This window comes from Vipera ursinii, assembly GCF_947247035.1.
Source record: "Vipera ursinii genome assembly, chromosome: 10".
NCBI lineage: Eukaryota > Metazoa > Chordata > Lepidosauria > Squamata > Viperidae > Vipera > Vipera ursinii.
The window spans coordinates 18,041,320-18,059,170 of record NC_139520.1 but is presented as its reverse complement, the minus strand read 5'-3'; the positions used below and the strand labels follow the sequence as shown (position 1 = coordinate 18,059,170).

Here is a 17,851-nt window from a genome sequence, read left to right as displayed (position 1 = left end):
TCCAATTAATTCTTGCTCTTTTCCTTTGGGGTTGGGGTGGGGGGGTGGCAAAGGGCTCTTATAAAGGCATTCCTGTGTGCATGTGGACCCCCCCTTTTCATAGATTCTTGACTTACAAATTCACTGCGCCGCCCCCCCCCCCAGATTAGAGAAACTGGTGGGTTTCTGTTGTCCTTCTCAGAAATACATAGAGATGGAAGTGGATGTTTTGCTCAGGACTCCAAATAAAAGCATCCTTAACAGAAGACTTCGTACAGGCAGGTCCTCAACTTACGACCTCAACTGAGCCTCGAATTTCTGTGTCTGATTGAGAGAGTTAAGTGAGTTTTGCCTCACTGTACGACCTTTTTTGCCACTGTGGTTATGCGAACACGGTTGTTAAGCGAATCTGGCTTCCCCAAGGTTCACATTTATAACGGTTGCAGCGTCCAGGGCTCGGGTGATCCCCCTTTTGCGACCTTCTGACAAGCAAAGTCAATGGGGAAACTAGATTCACTTAACAACTGCGTTCCTAACTTAACAACTGCAGTGATTCACTTAACAACCGTGGACAGAAAGGTCGTAAAATGAGGGAGGAAACTCACTTGACGAAGCAACAGAAATTTTGGGCTCCATCGTGGTCGTAAGGCGAGGACTACCTGGATAGAGATGACCTTGGGGAAGGAATGGATGACCTTTGATGGGACACGAAACAACAACTCAATACTGGGGAAGTGGAAAGCCCAAGAAAAGAGGAGGAGGAGGATTTTATTTGGCATTCAGAAAGAAATACCAACGACAAGATTCTCAATATTATGCCTTAATTTCAGTACGTGGGATACAAGAAGACACACACTCACACCGTCTTAAAAGAAAAAGAGTTGTCCCCAAAATACTAGGACGTCCAAGGATATAAAAAAAAATCAAACCAGAGAAAAGTTAAATTAGGGAATAATAGTCAGAAGGCTTCTATCTTCCTGCTGTAGGATAAACAAAATAATTCAGCTGCAGCTGAGCCTCTTGTCAAATCTAAGAACTGAGTCAACAACCTGTTTTTGTGGCTGAGAGCTTTGATGTTGGTTTTGTTCTTTCCAGATTTTAAAAAAGGAGGACTTTTACTAAATACGGTTTTAATCCCAGATTCCGGAGCCCTTTCGCTGTGGCCCAGTTAAGCCAGTTAAGAAGGAAAGGATTTGATTAAGTTTTGCAATCCAACCTTAGAAATTAAATCCAGTTAAATGATCTTCTTCTTCTCCTTCTCCTTCTCCTTCTCCTTCTCCTTCTCCTTCTCCTTCTTCTCCTCCTCCTCCTCCTCCTCTTCTCCTCCTCCTCCTCCTCCTCTTCTTCTTCTCCTCCTCCTCCTCCTCCTCTTCTCCTCCTCCTCCTCCTCCTCTTCTCCTCCTCCTCCTCCTCCTCTTCTCCTCCTCCTCCTCCTCCTCCTCCTCTTCTCCTCCTCCTCCTCCTCTTCTTCTTCTTCTTCTTCTTCTTCTTCTTCTTCTTCTTCTTCTTCCCCCCTCCTCCTCCTCCTCTTCTTCTTCTTCTTCTTCTTCTTCTTCTTCTTCTTCTTCTTCTTCTTCTTCTTCTTCTTCTTCTTCTTCTTCTTCTCCTTCTCCTCTTTCTTCTTCCCCCCCTCCTCCTCCTCCTCCTTTTTTTGGTAATTTAGGCTGCTGGTGCTTACTGGTGGTAACTCCCTAAAATCTGGTAAGTCATAGTCCCAATTTGAAAGACAATAAAAATAATTCTACTGCTTATCTAACGGGTGCTTTGTGTGATCCCTATAGTTCTTCTACAATACAATTTCTCAGATGAAGCACCAGTACATCACCAGATGGTCTAAATGTTTGGGAAGTAACAGATCCAAAAAAATACTTTGGGGGCTGATCACAAGGCAAGTAATACGCAGGTCAAACAAGAGCAGCTCCATCGTCCACTAGAACATAGAATAATTAGGTTGGAAAGGACCTTGGAGGTCTTCTAGTCCAACCCCTTGCCAATGGCAGGAGATCCGATACCATTTCTTTGGGCTTGATAGGATGGATACATGTGATCCTATCACGTCTATCCCTCCCATCGATATATCATTTCAGAAAAATCCAGAACATCAGGAAGGAATTGTCATAGATGACTGATTCACAAGAAAGAAGAACTATGTAATGAGCTGTATCAGTTCATTTGAATCGGGATTTGTTGAATAAGTTACTACAGCTGTAAGCTGGCCCATAAACCACAATGGCCAGATTCATACAGCATCTGAAGCCAAAACTAAGAAATTACATTATGGTCAGCAAAATATGTGAATTCTGGTTCCATGAAAAAAAATATGAGCTTCCCTTTCCTACAGCACAGCTACAAGGCCAATCTCCTAAGTTTCAGAAAACTGGGAAAAATGGGTCATTGCTGGGACTTGGATAGAAGACCACTTGGGAAATTTTGAGTTTCAGACCAGATTGGGGTAAACAAACATACAAACCACCCTGTAAGAAGACGTCACAAGCCACCATCTTCTGTGGTATACCCAGAAAGTTGCTATATGGTCATAAACCTGTAAGTCATGAGCTGTATAAGTTCATTTGAATCGGGATCAATCTTGACTTGAAAGTAACATGACTTCAAAGCGATTAAAGCTTTCATTTGATATTTCCACAGGGAGAAATGACGGCTGTCTTATCTATAGTTCAATGAAACAAGGCCATCTCAAATTGTAATTTATGAAGCTAGATCAGTGGTTCTCAACCTGTGGTCCACAAATCCCTGGGGTGGTGGTGGTTCGCAACATCACAGGGGGGGCCACAAAGGCTTGAAGAAATGTTACGATTTAAATCTGGAGTTAAGTCTTGGGGATCCGTGGCCACAGAAGATATTTAAACGGGCTCCATGGTGAAGAAAAGGTTGAGAACCACTGAGCTAGATCATGGTATAAGGTTTCCTGCCTGAGCAGGGGGTTGGACTAGATGACCTCACAGGTTTGGGATACTATTCACACAACACTGTAGCTAGCATTCAACTGCAATAACCCAAACATGAAGCAAAGCTGATCATCTTCAATGGATAGTACTGAACAAGGTATCCATCCATCCAATAAGAAGAAGAAAAAGTAAAACATGAGAACACAACTACCAACCAATCTCACAAATACAGGAGAAAGTAAGAAAGAAAGAAAAACTCTTCCAAGCTAAAACCTGAATCTGCTTTCCTGGAGCAAGCAACAGTTGAGAACTGATCTTCTGTGTGCATAAAGAAAGGATATCAAACGAAGAGTTTTCCAATGCATAAGAAACAGCTCTACAGCTGCTGAAGATAGGATCCAAATGTTATGCTCGTCTTAATGGGAGCTTTGTTGGCCAGGCTTCAGGTCAAAATATTTTTCTTTTCATTATAGATTTAGTGTTAAAACACTGAAATACAAAGAGGAAGGGGGAAGGGCAGAAGGAAAGGAAAGGAAAGAAGGAAAGGAAGAAGGAGGAAGGAAAGGAAAGGAAAGGAAAGGAAAGGAAAGGAAAGGAAAGGAAAGGAAAGGAAAGGAAAGGAAAGGAAAGGAAAGGAAAGGAGGAAAGGAAAGGAAAGGAAAGGAAAGGAAAGGAAAGGAAAGGAAAGGAAAGGAAAGGAAAGGAAAGGAAAGGAAAGGAAAGGAAAGGAAAGGAAAGGAAAGGAAAGGAAAGGAAAGGAAAGGAAAGGAAAGGAGGAAAGGAAAGGAAAGGAAAGGAAAGGAAAGGAAAGGAAAGGAAAGGAAAGGAAAGGAAAGGAAAGGAAAGGAAAGGAAAGGAAAGGAAAGGAAAGAAGGAAAGGAAAGGAAAGGAAAGGAAAGGAAAGGAAAGGAAAGGAAAGGAAAGGAAGAAGAGGGAAGGAAAGGAAAGGAAAGGAAAGGTAGGGAAGGGGAAAGGGAAAGGATCCACTCTTGAAATAGTCTTCCAACTTTTTTAAGTGATGTACACACACATACAAACCTGGCCAATAAATGGCATAAAATAAATAAAAGGAAGAGAAAACCTAGGAACTTTCCTGCTTTTTGCCCCCACCCCAAAACAACTCAGCGAGTGGTGCTGAATTATGCTCATCACCCGCCCAACGCAAGAAACGGGAAGAGCGGAACAAGAAGAGAACGGAAGGATTCTCAACTACAAATAGTCCTTCTAGCAGTTCTCCAGCTAGCTCAGTTCCCCCAAATCCTTAGCAACGAAGATCTTGATCACTTTATATAAATTGCTCTTCCGCCCCCCCCCACACACACCAATTTTCTTCTTCCAGGCCTTCCCATCTCTATTCCCACCCCACCCCAAATCTTCTGAGTGCCAAAGATGACTAAGGCTTGGACCCCTTATTCAACCAAAAATATTACAAGGTGGACCGTGTGACAGGTGGGATATTTTCTTGGCCCCTCTCCCCAATGCACGTTCAGAAACGTACATCCTTGGGTTTGGCAAAACAAACAAAAAGAAAGAAATCAAGAGACCCAGCGATTGCTTTTATATCTGTTAAAAAAAATCACCTTCAAGATGAAAATGTTCATTCTCAAGCACCTCTCGGAAAATTTCGCCAGCTGCCTCCTGTATGGCGGGGGGAGGGGGGGAAGAGAGAGAGAAAAAAAATATCTGTTAGTTTATTTCATATAAAAACAATATTTTTATTTGGCACTTTAAGGCAACTAGATTTGCAACCTTCTCGTTTAGCAGCCATCAATAGTTACAACAGCAGCTGAAAGAAGGGACTTAGAACTAGTCCTCACACTTAAACCGCCACAGCCTCCTCACGGTATACACAGTCAAAATCCAGGCACTCGGCAACTGGAAGGTGGGTAGTACGAATGTTTCAGTGTGCTGGGTCATGTGATCCCCATCTAGAACCTTCCCAGCAGAGTCAATGAGGGGAAGCCAGGTTTGCTTTAACAACTGCGTGATTCACTTCATAATGGCAGGGATTGGTTTAACAACCGTCCTAAACCTGGCCGCAACTCACTGGACAACTGCCTTGTTAGCAGTGTAAAGTGTGGTTGTGGCTCCAATGTGGTTGTAACTCTCTGTGTTTAACCTCACAAGCTATCATAACATTGACTGTTAGGAGGAGGAGGAGGAGGAGGAGGAGGAGGAGGAGGAGGAGGAGGAGGAGGAGGAGGAGAAGAAGAAGAAGAAGAAGAAGAAGAAGAGGAGGAGGAGGAGGAGGAGGAGGAGGAGGAGGAGGAGGAGGAGAGAAGAAGAAGAAGAAGAAGAAGAAGAAGAAGAAGAAGAAGAAGAAGAAGAAGAAGAAGAAGAAGAAGAAGAAGAAGAAGAAGAAGAAGAGGAGGAGGAGGAGGAGGAGGAGGAGGAGGAGGAGGAGGAAGAGGAGGAGGAGGAGAAGAAGAGGAAGAAGAGGAAGAAGAGGAGGAGGAGGAGTAGAAGAAGAAAGAAGAATTATTTAAATGTATTGGCCACCCAACTCCAATGGATTCGTTCCTCCTACTTTTCCCTCACAACAACTCAGAGAAGATGATAGTAACTGGCCCAAAGTTATCCAGGAGGTTTCTAAGATTTATGGAAGATTCAGTCTAGCGCTCCGCAGTCACAGTTCTGAACCCTTACACCTGTGCTTTGAAAAATTAGCAGTATTGCCAGCACATGTGTGTGTGTGTGTGTAGTACATTTTCATAAGACTGTGACCTTTTAAAAATGCAAACAATTCATTTACTCCCTTTAAAATAACTACTGCATTGGTGATATATATTAGTATGGAATAAGGTAGCATGGTAATTTGAAAAAAGAGCTTCTGCAGAGGAATAAAAATGTATATTTTTTTTCCCAATGTCTCTTTCTTTAAAAAAAAAACACACATGCTTCCCCAGGCCCTCCGAGCATTAGTTTATGTTTATCATTCTCCATTCTGTACTCGTTAGTTATTTGTTTAACTGGGCTGATAATTATTGACAATTCAGGCTTCGCTTCTTAAATTTCCTCTCCTCAGGGTGTTTATTATAACGAGAAACTTCCAAATAGCTGTTTTGTTGATTTCTGCAAGAGCATCAATACGCTTATTAATAGCCTATTAACCGAATGTTCTTTTCCAAAACAGACCACGCTAATCTTTGTGCCTTTCAGAGCCACCTCTGGGTAACTGGAGTGCATCAGCTGTCAATTAAAATTCTGCTCTCTGTTGTGCCTGTCTGATTATGCCATGCATTATCTCAGACAGACAGGCACTTATTTAATAGAACTGTGAGTGCAGACTTCTTCTTCTTCTTCTTCTTCTTCTTCTTCTTCTTCTTCTTCTTCTTCTTCTTCTTCTTCTTCTTCTTCTTCTTCTTCTTCTTCTTCTCTATCTTCTCCTTCCTTCATCCCTTCCTCCTCCTTCTCTTCCTCCTCCTCCTCCTTCCTTCCTTCCTTCCCTTTCCTTCTTCTTCTTCCTCCTCCTCCTCCCCTCTTCTTCCTCCTCCCCCCAGCCTGCTAGATGTTCAGACTGGATTGCCAGATGTTGAGACTGTTGTTGATGTTGTGATGATGATGATGATGATGATAATTCCAAGAACCAAGGAAGAAATATTCACTTCTCCAGGCAAAGGGACATATGCGCACCCCTACCACTGCTTTTAAAACATCTCTAGAGAGAAAAACAGCACCCTCTTTGCAAAGATATCCCTGGATCAGATTCCAAGGAGAAATTATTAATTAATCACACAGATTTTCCATTGAAATCAAGAGAAGGGTCATCAAGGTCCTTTTGAGAAGCATGGGGTCAATTCTGATAAGAGGGGTAAAATGATGGTAATCACCACCTCAGTTCCTCTCTAAGGATGTTGGATTAAAATCTGCCAAAATTTTGAGACAGGAAAATAGAAATTGTAATCCAATTAATCTGGAGCAATGTTTGTCAACCCAAACAACTTTAAGAGGCCTGGATTCCCAGAATTCCCCGCCCATCTTAAAGTTGCCAATGTTGACAGAGGCTGGCCTGGAGAAGAATCGGAGAGGGAAAACTCCACCTAATCATAACCAGATATCCATCCTAATTTGGGGAAAAAGAGTGCACTGCATTTAGTTTGAAGTTAGAATACACCTATTCCAAATACATTTATTTCACTCCACACTTGCCTGGTTTAACAGTAATTGTGAGAAGTTCCTGTTCTCCATATGCCAGCAACAGGAGGGTGCAGCACCTTTTTTTAAAAAGCAACTTAAACCCGGAGGATTTTTATTTTAGAAAAAATGACAGCTAGGGAAGGAACTGTCATCAATGTGAAAAAATAAGCACTTCACCACTGAACAGAGATAGTGTGTGTGTGTGTGCATATGTGTGTGTGTGTGTGTACATGCGCGCACACACACACACACAAAGTCATGCTGTACCATCCAGTTAAGGTGACCATTTTTCAGGAAAGATACAGAAAACTATTTCTTGCAAATTTCCCCCCACCACCACAAAAAATGACAATTTTTACAGCTGAAAGAGCCTTAGACAAACTGAAAGTCGTTCACAGCTACAAGTTGGGGCAAGTGATCCTTCTGACCATTGGCCGTAATTGGTATTCTCGGACTTTATTCCAGCTATCTCAAGATTGGAAGCCATTGGAAGCCATGTTTTATCCTTCTAATACCACCACGAAGCAGGTTGTGTAAGAACTAATGAGTGGTTTCACACGTCCTGTTAAGCTCTCGTGGGGCTGGCTGGATCTGGGCTTAGCACCAGGGAGAAATAGCTAGAGACTGTAGCTGCTCTCTGGGAAAAAGCCATTTTTACAACTCAGTCCTCCGGTGAAGAACAGATGGGATGTGCCGATGGGAGGAGGGTCAGGGAACTTGAGAGAAGACCACAACTGTTTTAAGCCTTTTCTTAACAGCCTTCAAGATCCCGGACCCCACCCTATTCCAGCTCTGTCAATCCTGATCCAGCTTGCCTCCCAACGGGTGCTCTACTATGAGGCTGGATTTTATCCTGGTCAATTGTTACTGCAAATAAATAAACCTTTCCAGGGCAAATGAGAAATCGTGTTTACCCCATAACCAAAACACAGGTGTAGGGCCTTTACTAGGAAACTAATACAACTCTATAAATCTGTCAGCAGAAGGTGTGGGAAGAACAGATGGCGTATATTGCTCAAAAACCGGTCCTGGATCTTCTTTCCCACCCAGAATTGCAAGTATGTCATCTTTCTTTCTTTTCTTTCTTTCTTTCTTTCTTTCTTTCTTTCTTTCTTTCTTTCTTTCTTTCTTTTTCTTTCTCTTTTTCTTTCTCTTTCTCTCTCTCTCACACACACACTCTCTCTTTTCTTTCTCCCTTTTCCCTTTCCTTTCCTTTCCTTTCCTTTCCTTTCCTTTCCTTTCCTTTCCTTTCCTTTCCTTTCCTTTCCTTTCCTTTCCTTTCCTTTCCTTTCCTTCCCTTCCCTTCCCTTCCCTTCCCTTCCCTTCCCTTGATTTTAGAGGACTGGAATCTTGTAAGCAGAATTTTCCTCCAATGCCTTTTTCCCATGTATTTTACCAGGAAACATATATAGGGAAGGCTAGAAAAGTCAGCGCCTTCCTAACCATACCCAAGCACTCCAAATTTGTTGGCAATGTCCATTTTGCTCTATGAGTCCATGGTGACCTAACCCTAACCCTAAGTGAAATTTTCCTCCAATGGGATTTTCCCATTATTTTACCAGGAAACATAGATAGAGTAGCCTAGAAAAGTCAGTGCCCTCCTAACCGTACCCAAGGACTCAGAGTTTGTTTGCGATGTCCATTTTGCTCTCCGAGTTCATGCTGACCTAACCCTAACTCTAAGTGGAATTTTCCTCCAATGGGATTTTCCCATGTGTTTTACCTTGAAACATAGATATGGCAGCCTAGAAAGGTCAGTGCCCTCCTAACCGTACCCAAGCACTCCGAGTTTGTTGGCGATGTCCATTTTCCTGTATGAGTCCATGGTGACCTAACCCTAATAGTCTCAATTCTCAATCCTTTGTATCAAGTCTCAGTTCGTTGTCTATGGAGATTCTCAGTCATCCAGATTATAGTTATCCCAAAGATGTTTTTTCACAAGGCAACTGGACTTTCTTGTTTTTTTCTTTGAAGACGTTTCGCTTCTCATCCAAGAAGCTTCTTCAGCTCTGACCCCACCATCTAGTCAGAGCTTTGTATCACCACAGGAAATTCATGTCGGTCACTCTGAAAAGATGCTATGAGTCAAAAATTCTAGAACAAATCAACCAAGAGGTTGATTTTGAAGGGCAGAATGGTACAAAGTGTTGGATGAAGACAAGGAGACACCTGGGTTCTGATCTACCTTCAGGAATGGAAGTTCACTAGATGACTTCTGGACCACATCAACCTGTCTCATAAGTTGTTATGGGTGGGGGTGGGCAGATTTAAATGAAAACCCCTTTCCCTATCAACTTTTGGGACATTTCCATCAGTCTTTCCACAAGAACATTGCTACGTCAGGCAACAGCTCCACAAAAATCCAAAACACACACACTCCGAAGCGTAGTACACCCACGTTCAGATAGGCTACCAGGGACCAATCTTCTTTGTGAATTTCCTTAAAAGCAACCACATCAAAGCTCCAGAATTTTGCCAACCCCCAACTCCCCTATTCTCCCACTTTAAAACTGAGGCTTCCTACTAGAAAATTTAATATCTTTGCTCAGTCTTCCCACTCTGTGTATTTCCCCCCCCCCCGAACAGCCTTTTTTGTCTGAAACTCTGTTCTCTTAAAAGCTAACAGATGTTAATGCTGCCACAAAGGGGGGGGATCGTGCCTGCATAACTCATTAAAGCTTATATATTCCAAGAATTCTTGTAATTCAGGAATCACTGGAGGTCTGATGGGGGTGGGAGGGGAGAGAGAAAGGAGACTTAGAGAGAAAAGGCCCCAGAATATATTCTGAAAGAACATAAAGCAGTTTGCTCGGCGTAACATATACTCTCAAGAACAACCAACAATTCTTCAACCACGTTTTGCGGATCCCTTCCAACTATGTCACATGATTCAGGTAGTCGTCAATGTCTGACTACGAGGGAAACCCCCTCCCATTTCTGTCGTTAAGCGAGACAGTTCGTAAGCGAGTTTTGCCCCCTCTTACAACCTTTCTTGCCACAGTTCTTAAGTGAATCGCTGCGGTTGTTAAGCTAGTGACATGGTTTGTTAAGGGAATCTGGCTCCCCCATTGACTTGGCTTGCCAGAAGGTCCCAAAAGGGGATCACGTGACCTTATAGGAGCCTACAGGGACGTGTCTTCTTTGAATCAAGCCAACTTTACATTCCTCCCTTATACTTCTAAAAGTTAAGTATGATTGATGACATTATAGATTTCCTTTGAATAGCCTTCTCTTAGCAAGCTTCCTGAACCTATGACTATCACAGTGAGGATACAATAGATCATAGCTTAGCATAAGGGTTGACCTCCAAAGTCCCTTCCAACTTTATTACTACTACTACTGCTATTGTTATTGTTATTATAAGTAAAGGCAGCCAGTTGCATCTTCTTCAAGAAACCATGGTTGAGCATTCAAATCTACGTTCCTAAAATGCAGGTTCCCCATTGCAAGTCCCCAACGCCCATCATTTCCATGTCTATCCAACATTGTCTCTCCAATCTGCTATACAAGCTTTAGCCTTACAGAATAACACATCTGGAAGGGACCTTGGAGGTCCTCTAGTCTAACCCTCTACCCGTGGCAGGAGTTCTTATACCATTGATGGGATGGGCTTGATGGGATGGATACATGTGATCACAGAAACAATAACAGAATAACAGAGTTGGAAGGCACCCTCGAAGTCCTCCAGTCCAATCACCCCCAACCCAAGCAGGAGACCCTATATCAGGGGTCCCCAACCCCCGGTCCATGGACCGGTACCGGCCACAGCATGCCAGCAACCGGTCTGCACAAACAAGCAAAACCCCATCCATGGATGCAGGCAGCACACAAAACCACGCCCCCTCCGGTCCGCGGAAAAACCTTTCTCCGCGGAACCGGCCCCTGGTACCCAAAAGTGTGGGGACGTCTACCCTATACCATTCCAGACAAATGGCTGTTCAGTCTCTTCTTAAAAACCTCCACTGTTGGAGCACCCACAACTTCTGGAGGCAAGTTGTTCCATTGATTAATAGTAATAATAACCCTGTGATGATGGGTTTTATGTTTCAGTCCCGTTTTATTCTACCGGACCTATAACAATAAAACAACAGCAATAATGCACATCGAAAAGAGGACACAAGATCCCAAACCTGACTAAATTCTCTGCAGCTGACAACCCGGGCTAGCAGACCTGGTTCTTTAATTGAAAGACTAAGACACGCAAAAGGCCTCCGTATTTTTTTCAGATGTAAAAAGCATGAAAGCATTTTTTTTTTCTTCCTCCTCTAGTTGGGCCCAAAGTTCCCAAGACCAACCAGGAGTTAATGATGGTGCTTTAGGGGGGGAAAAATGAGGGGAGAAAAAAAAAACAATTAGGTTACATCAGTATCCCAGCGGGAGGGTATCAAACTGCAGAGTCTTTCTTGTCTCCTGTCCTGATGTTGGTCAATCTCCCCTTGAAATCGGTGGGAGTTGCCTACATAAAGGCTCTAGGATCAACCCGTTTCTCATGACAGACCTTCAAACAGCAGGGTCCAAGATCACACATGACCTCAATCAGCATCATCCTTTAGACTTGGCGCCTGCCCTACATTTGGAGACATATAAAAGACTCCTCCCCCCAAAAAAATAACTGTTGTGGAAAGGGAGGTGGGGAAGGAAAAAGGATGAAGCTAGCTACAATGCGAGCACTGTTCAGCTGAAACCTCGCCCTGAACCTTGGATTTGAGGGCAACCACAAACCCGGTCCTGATCAAAGATGCAGACAGTTGAAAGGCACCTAGGTGTCAATCAATCCCAAACTGGCTCAATCACAGCATTCTTTTGTTAGCGGCCCCTTGCTGTCCCTTCATCAGTTTACTACTAGGAGAAAGCAACCCTGTGCAGTAAAGCAGAGATTTGGAGGGAAGATCTCTCAGTAGGGGTAGAGACATTTAGATGGAACTCAGCTGCTTCCTCCAAGCTGGCACCAAGACTGGCATTGTCACATCCCAACGGGGAACCAAGCCTCCTTTGGGGCCCCAGAGTGACTTTCACCCCTACTCTACCTTGCAAAGTTCTAGAGACATGCAGCAACCTTCACACGTGTCTCGAATGTGGTCCTCAGATCAAAACAGAGTGGTACATCTTGATATAGGAAGACACTGAAGCTTCTTTACATCAAGTCAACCCACTGGTCAATCAGTTCTTCATGGTCAAAACTGATGACCAGGAATGCACTAGAGTTTTGGATCACAGGCAATCCCAGCCTTATCTGAAGATCGTAGTCACTGAATTTGAAACCTTTGGTAAAGGAGATGTTCTATTAGGTGCAGTGCTATTTTTGTAAAAGAAAAAGGTGCCGGAACTCACACATGTCATACAACCCACCTTACCTACCCTACAAGGTTCCATCCAAAAAAGGTGCCGGAACTCCGTTCTGGGCGTTCTATGACAAAAAAAGCCCTGATTAGGTGCAGCTTAGGACCAGATGACCCTGTTTAGGACTACGATTCCCTGAAGCCCTGACTTATGTCTAGCCATAAGTGTGGGCCTGTGGAAGTCATAATTCAACAGGTTTGAAGGGTGTCACATCAGCTACCTTTGATGGCCCTGAGCAGTGCATGGTCTGTTTGCTAGGACTTCCTACTTGCATGGATAGAAGTAAATCCCCAAGGAGGTTTTATTCTTCTTATTGTCCAATGTACAATCCACTTATTAGGGTTTTCTGGTTCTCCCACCTCAATGCCAACCATATCTAAACTGTACTTCTCTTCCAAGATCAGATAAAGTCATCTTTATTTCCATCTGCTGATGTGCATATTATTTACACAGACAGAGTGAATGAGAATTTAGAGGCGAGGACACAAATCCACCTAATTGGAAGCATCTCCAGTGCTTCTTCTCTAAACACCCACTGTGTGCTAAATAGGGCACCAAGTCTTCTGACATCAAAGGGGCAACATCTCACTTCACTTGAAAAGTTTTCCAGATCTTGTACAAACACAGCATCAACAGCCCCACCCCTTTAAAAAGAAGATGAAAGAAAGCAATCTCTTTTCAAAAATTACCGAAGGAAGGAAGCTGGCTGGCGCCTGCAACTCTCCCTTTTTTTTCAATGGGAAGGGTTGTTGTTTTTTAAAGCTGGGGGGGTTGTGGGGGAGAAGGACCCTAACTTCAATCAGTTTGTATAAACCACCTTTTGTTTTGGGGTTTTTTTCTTTTTGCCCTAATGACTTTGCTCTTAAGGATTTGGTATAACTGTACTGCTTTGCTACTCAGCAGGGAGTTGTAGCAGTAAGCAAAGCTGATCAACCCTCCGAGTGAGTTTCTTTTCCAACTCTGCTGACGGTTCAAAATTTTCGGCTCTTTGGAAATGTTTGCTGTTGCAGAAGCTGTCATTGAGAAATGGAGAGCTGCTGAGTTTCTCCCCACAGAATTTAAGGATAGGTGGATCTAAGGGAAAAGAGGATCGGATCAGCTCAACTGATGCTACGGCGTCAGGCACAAGAAACCAGGTGCCGGGATAAAGTTCAAAAGCACTACGGGTTTATTTCATGCTACCTATAGAGAAGAATTTGATCTACTAGCGGTCAAGGCAAATTGTCGCTAGATAAGAGTCAACAGAATTCATGGGGAGGGCGGGCTGGACTTGGTTCTCTTATGGAAACGCAATGATTCCGAACTAATGACTCGTTTGATCCCACCCTCAGGCTCAACCTGTTCACCTCCTACATTTGGGGAGGGAAGAAGGATGACCATATAGCACAGCACAGCCAACAAACACTAAGATAGAGTTAGAGCAGGGTCCCCAACCCCCAGTCCATGGACCAGTACCGGGCCGTAGCATGCCAGCAACCGGTCCACCACAAACAAGCAAAGCCCCATCCATGGGATGCAGGCAGCACACAAAATGGTGAACACACCAGTCTGTGGGAAAACCTCTCTCCACAGAACCAGTCCCTGGTGCCCAAAAGGTTGGGGACCTCTGAGTTAGAGTGAGTAAAAATAGAAAGGAAATTTATTTACTTAGCTATATTAACCAATAAGGAAGACAGTTTGGTGTAGTGGTTAAAGCACCAGGCTAGAAACCAGGAGATTATGAGTTCTAGTGTAACCTTAGACACTTTTAGCGACCTTGAGCCAAGTGACCTTGAGTCAGTCTCTCTCTTTCGGCCATAAGGAGGCAGCAATGTCCAACCACTTCTGAAAAAAGGTCCTCAGCCTTATGACCATTAGAGCCTCCCCAGAGTCATGTGAGCAAAATTTGGGTGTGTGGTGAGCAGCATGTGTTTATAGTGGTTGTGACGTCCCAGGGTCATGTGATTGCCATTTGTGACCTTCCAAGAAACCAAGTCAACGGGGGAAGCTAGGTTCGCTCAACAAGCACACAACTTGCTCGACCGCTGTTGTGATTCATTGAACAACCCTGTCCAAAAAGGGTCATAAAACTGGGCACAATTCACTTAGCCATTTTACTTAGCAATGGAAATTCTGCTCCCAGTTGTGATCATTGAGGACTACCTGTATTGATATGCTTTTAGAGTTAAGTGTGGGAGACAAAGAGTAGACCGAAACAGAAAAGGCATCTAGACCACCATCTCTCCAGAAATTCCAAAACTTCCCTTTCCTGGTTTTCACAGGCAGCTGGACTTCTCATCAGCAGAGGCCATGCCTGGGCAAGGCCAGGATGATGAAAGGACAAGTTCTCTAACTGGAAAGACCGCTTGAGTGATCAGAGACACCAGGACACTCCTGTTTCCTTCCTGTTTGTTTTGTATTAAGCTAATGAGTGCCATTAAGCACTCAAATAGGTTGGACAAACACTGCGCCCTTCACACGTGGTCTTCAAGAAGGCCAAGTGCTTTTCTTTCTTTCTTTCTTTCTTTTTCTTCCTTTTCTTTTCCTTTTTTCTTCCTTCATACCCTTTTCCTTCCTTCCTTTTCTTTCTCTTTCTTTCTTTCCCTCCCTCCCTCCCTCTGTTCATTGGCTACCTCTCTGACTGATTGAAGGCTAGAGACGGACAAGGAAGTTTCTATATCATACTCCTCCTCCTCCTCATCATCATCATCATCATCATTATCATCCTCCTCATCTTCATATAATCAGGAGGAGGAAAAGGGAGACACTAACCAAAGAGAATAAGGGGCTTTGATCAGCTGTGGCCACCCAGCTCCTTGCACACTCAGTTCTGGCTGTTCCCATACGAGCAGAAGATGCTACCTTAAACCAACTGTACTACAGCAGGTTCACCCATGTTCCACCCATGTTCTTAAGTTACAGTTTGCTTGAGTCTAATTTACTGGCCGCAGAGCCAGCTTGGTACGATGAGTAGAAACGGGAGACTGTCGTTCCTAGTCCTAACCTTAGACACAAAGCCAGAGGATGACTTTGGGCCAGTCTCTCTCCTCTGCCCTAAGAAGATGGGCAAGTAGCTACTACAAATCTTGCTGGGGAAATTGCATGGACAGCCTGAAGTCAAGATTGACTCAAAAGCACAAATACACACCCAAGGGGTTAAACATCTACGGCTGGGAAGAGCTTGGTACCAGGACACTATTAGACGATCTCAGTACAGCTTGATACAATGAATAAACGTCATCTATTGGTCATCTTGTACCTATGTCTTTAACTATCATTGTTGTTGTTAATGCTGTATTACAATACTAGACAGAAGCTTAACAACACAAGGGACTGAGTGCTTTTTCTCCACGTAAACCAGGAGATCACACTAGAGTTTTAGGAAATATTCATATACAAAAATCTAGATAGAAAAAAATACCCATATGCCTCCAAGCATATTGAGTGTTTGTTTTTTGGTTTGAAATGTTTCTCCATGGTCATGTAACTCCAATATAAGCTTTCCTTTAAAACATAGGATTTGGCAAAGGAGGGGATTCTACAGAAGCCAACTTATTTTGGAAAAGGTTCCATCTCCTTTCTATTTTTATGAGACTTGACCAGCAAAAGTTTGCATCTTTTGCTCACCTTCAAGCAAAATCCTTAAGTCCTTAAGTTTGTTTAGTGACGGTTCAAAGTTACGCCGGCAACGAAGGGGGAAGTTCCTCCAGGTACCTGCAAACCTGACATTCACACCAGAAAACCCTGAAATATTCTCTCATTCCCGAGAAAGCCTTGTTTAGCTTCTTAGCTACAGAAGCAAACTCTAGCCAAAAAGGTTAGCCAATTTCCCTGGAGCCATTCCACTCTCTGAATGATCTTGGCCCAGCCATCCGTTCACAGCTTAACCTATTCTTTTAGGCTGTTTTGCTAATAAATTAAGATAATAATAATAATAATAATAATAATAATAATAATAATAATAATAATAATAATGTGGAACTTCTCGAACAAACTCAAGAGGGGAGACTAAAGCGCGGTTGTTTATTTATGTATATTTTTTTAAAAAAAAAACTTCTTGAAACAGATTTATGCTTTGGATCATATATTCACCCCAGACACCCCTTCCTTCCCAAATGGCCAGATCCAATTTGGCTCCCCGCTTTGACCTAGTGGGCCGGTACTAAATTTAAATCTTCTCCTCTTTCCCAGATAGATCTCGACAGGGGTCTATTTTAGCTTGAAAGGCAAAAAGATACAGCCTACAGACTGCCCTCAATATACCCCACACACACACACACACAAAATTGCTCCTCGCAACCCCCCCTCCGCCCCCCTGGAAGCTCGCTCCAGTGAGCTGTCCAAACTGACCTATGTAAAATTTAAGGAGAAAACGGATGTAAATCAAAGCAGCAAGTATATATATGCTCCTGGAAGACTTGATGATATGTTGATAATGTTCTCATCCTGGAATCAGGGTGACACCATCCTGAAGAAGATATACAGAACCCTAAGCCCACATACCGCACGATTTACTAGCCTAGCGACAGTGTTCATTGATCCTCAGCCAACAATTACTGGATCTGATCCCACAGCCTATTTTGGTATCTGGCTTTGGCTTACAATCAAAACACTCGTCCTGTTTTCTCCAGCGCCATTCCAGTGCCAAGTCGGCCCTGCAGGCTGGATGGAGGCAAGAAAAGATGGATATGCAAATCTGGCAGATGTTTGGGACATGCCAACACTGTTTTGTGAGTCTAGCCTGGATGATTTTTGTCTTTTGTTCTTAAGGAAACAACAGAAGTGGATTAAGGCATTCTAGTCAGCACTTCAACTTAGCAACACCATGGTTGAAGGGAGCAAGAGGGGGGTGAGGAGGAAAAAAAAAATCTCTCAAGCTTTAGGAGAAAAGACCAATTGTAGAGCTGGGGTTTGGCTTAGATACCTACAGGGGAAAAAACAAAATGCAGTCTTTAAATCCCTTGCAAAAGTGTTTGAAGTCTTCTCTCCCTGGAGGACGTGAAAACGAAGTGTGCCAGCAGGGCCCCCCCCAAGTACTTATGCCACAGAGCAGAATTTGAGGTTGTTTTCCTTCTGTCTTTAGCAACTTTTAGGAACCAATGCAACATTTAACACCCTTCCAAACTCCTCAGAGAGTTCTCTCTCTCCGTTCAAACGTCTCCATCGGAAAAAAAAAATACATCAGCTACCTGGGAGCTGCAATTGTGCAGGAGGGCTTCAGACACCTGAACCCAATCAGTTGGGTTTTGTGTGTTGTGGTGTGGTGTGGTGTGTGCTTTCAGAACAGGGACTATCTGCAACCAGGAATGTGAACATTGGTTGCTATGCATAGAAGCTCCCAGATATCTAAGCATGCCTCAGCAAGGCCCAAACACTGAGAAGGTTCAGCTGCCTAGAGCTGGCTCAGGAATTCTGGGAGTTGAAGTCCACGAGTCATAAAAGAGCCAAGTTTGCCTACCCCTGGCCTACCCCTGCCTGCTGTCCACAGGGAAATCCTCTCCTTACTCCCA

General features: G+C 43.5%; 1 protein-coding gene across 1 annotated transcript in view; it reads right to left on the bottom strand.

Annotated features, from left to right (window-relative positions):
• NKD1 (NKD inhibitor of WNT signaling pathway 1) overlaps window positions 1–17,851 on the bottom strand; it is a gene marked incomplete at its 3' end in the record, with an annotated part of 78,202 nt that overhangs the window by 26,757 nt on the left and 33,594 nt on the right. Inside the window, exon 4 of the mRNA XM_083370877.1 lies at window positions 4,466–4,523. Within this exon, the coding sequence (XP_083227003.1) occupies window positions 4,466–4,523 (58 nt within the window). The remainder of the gene's footprint in view (window positions 1–4,465; window positions 4,524–17,851) is intronic.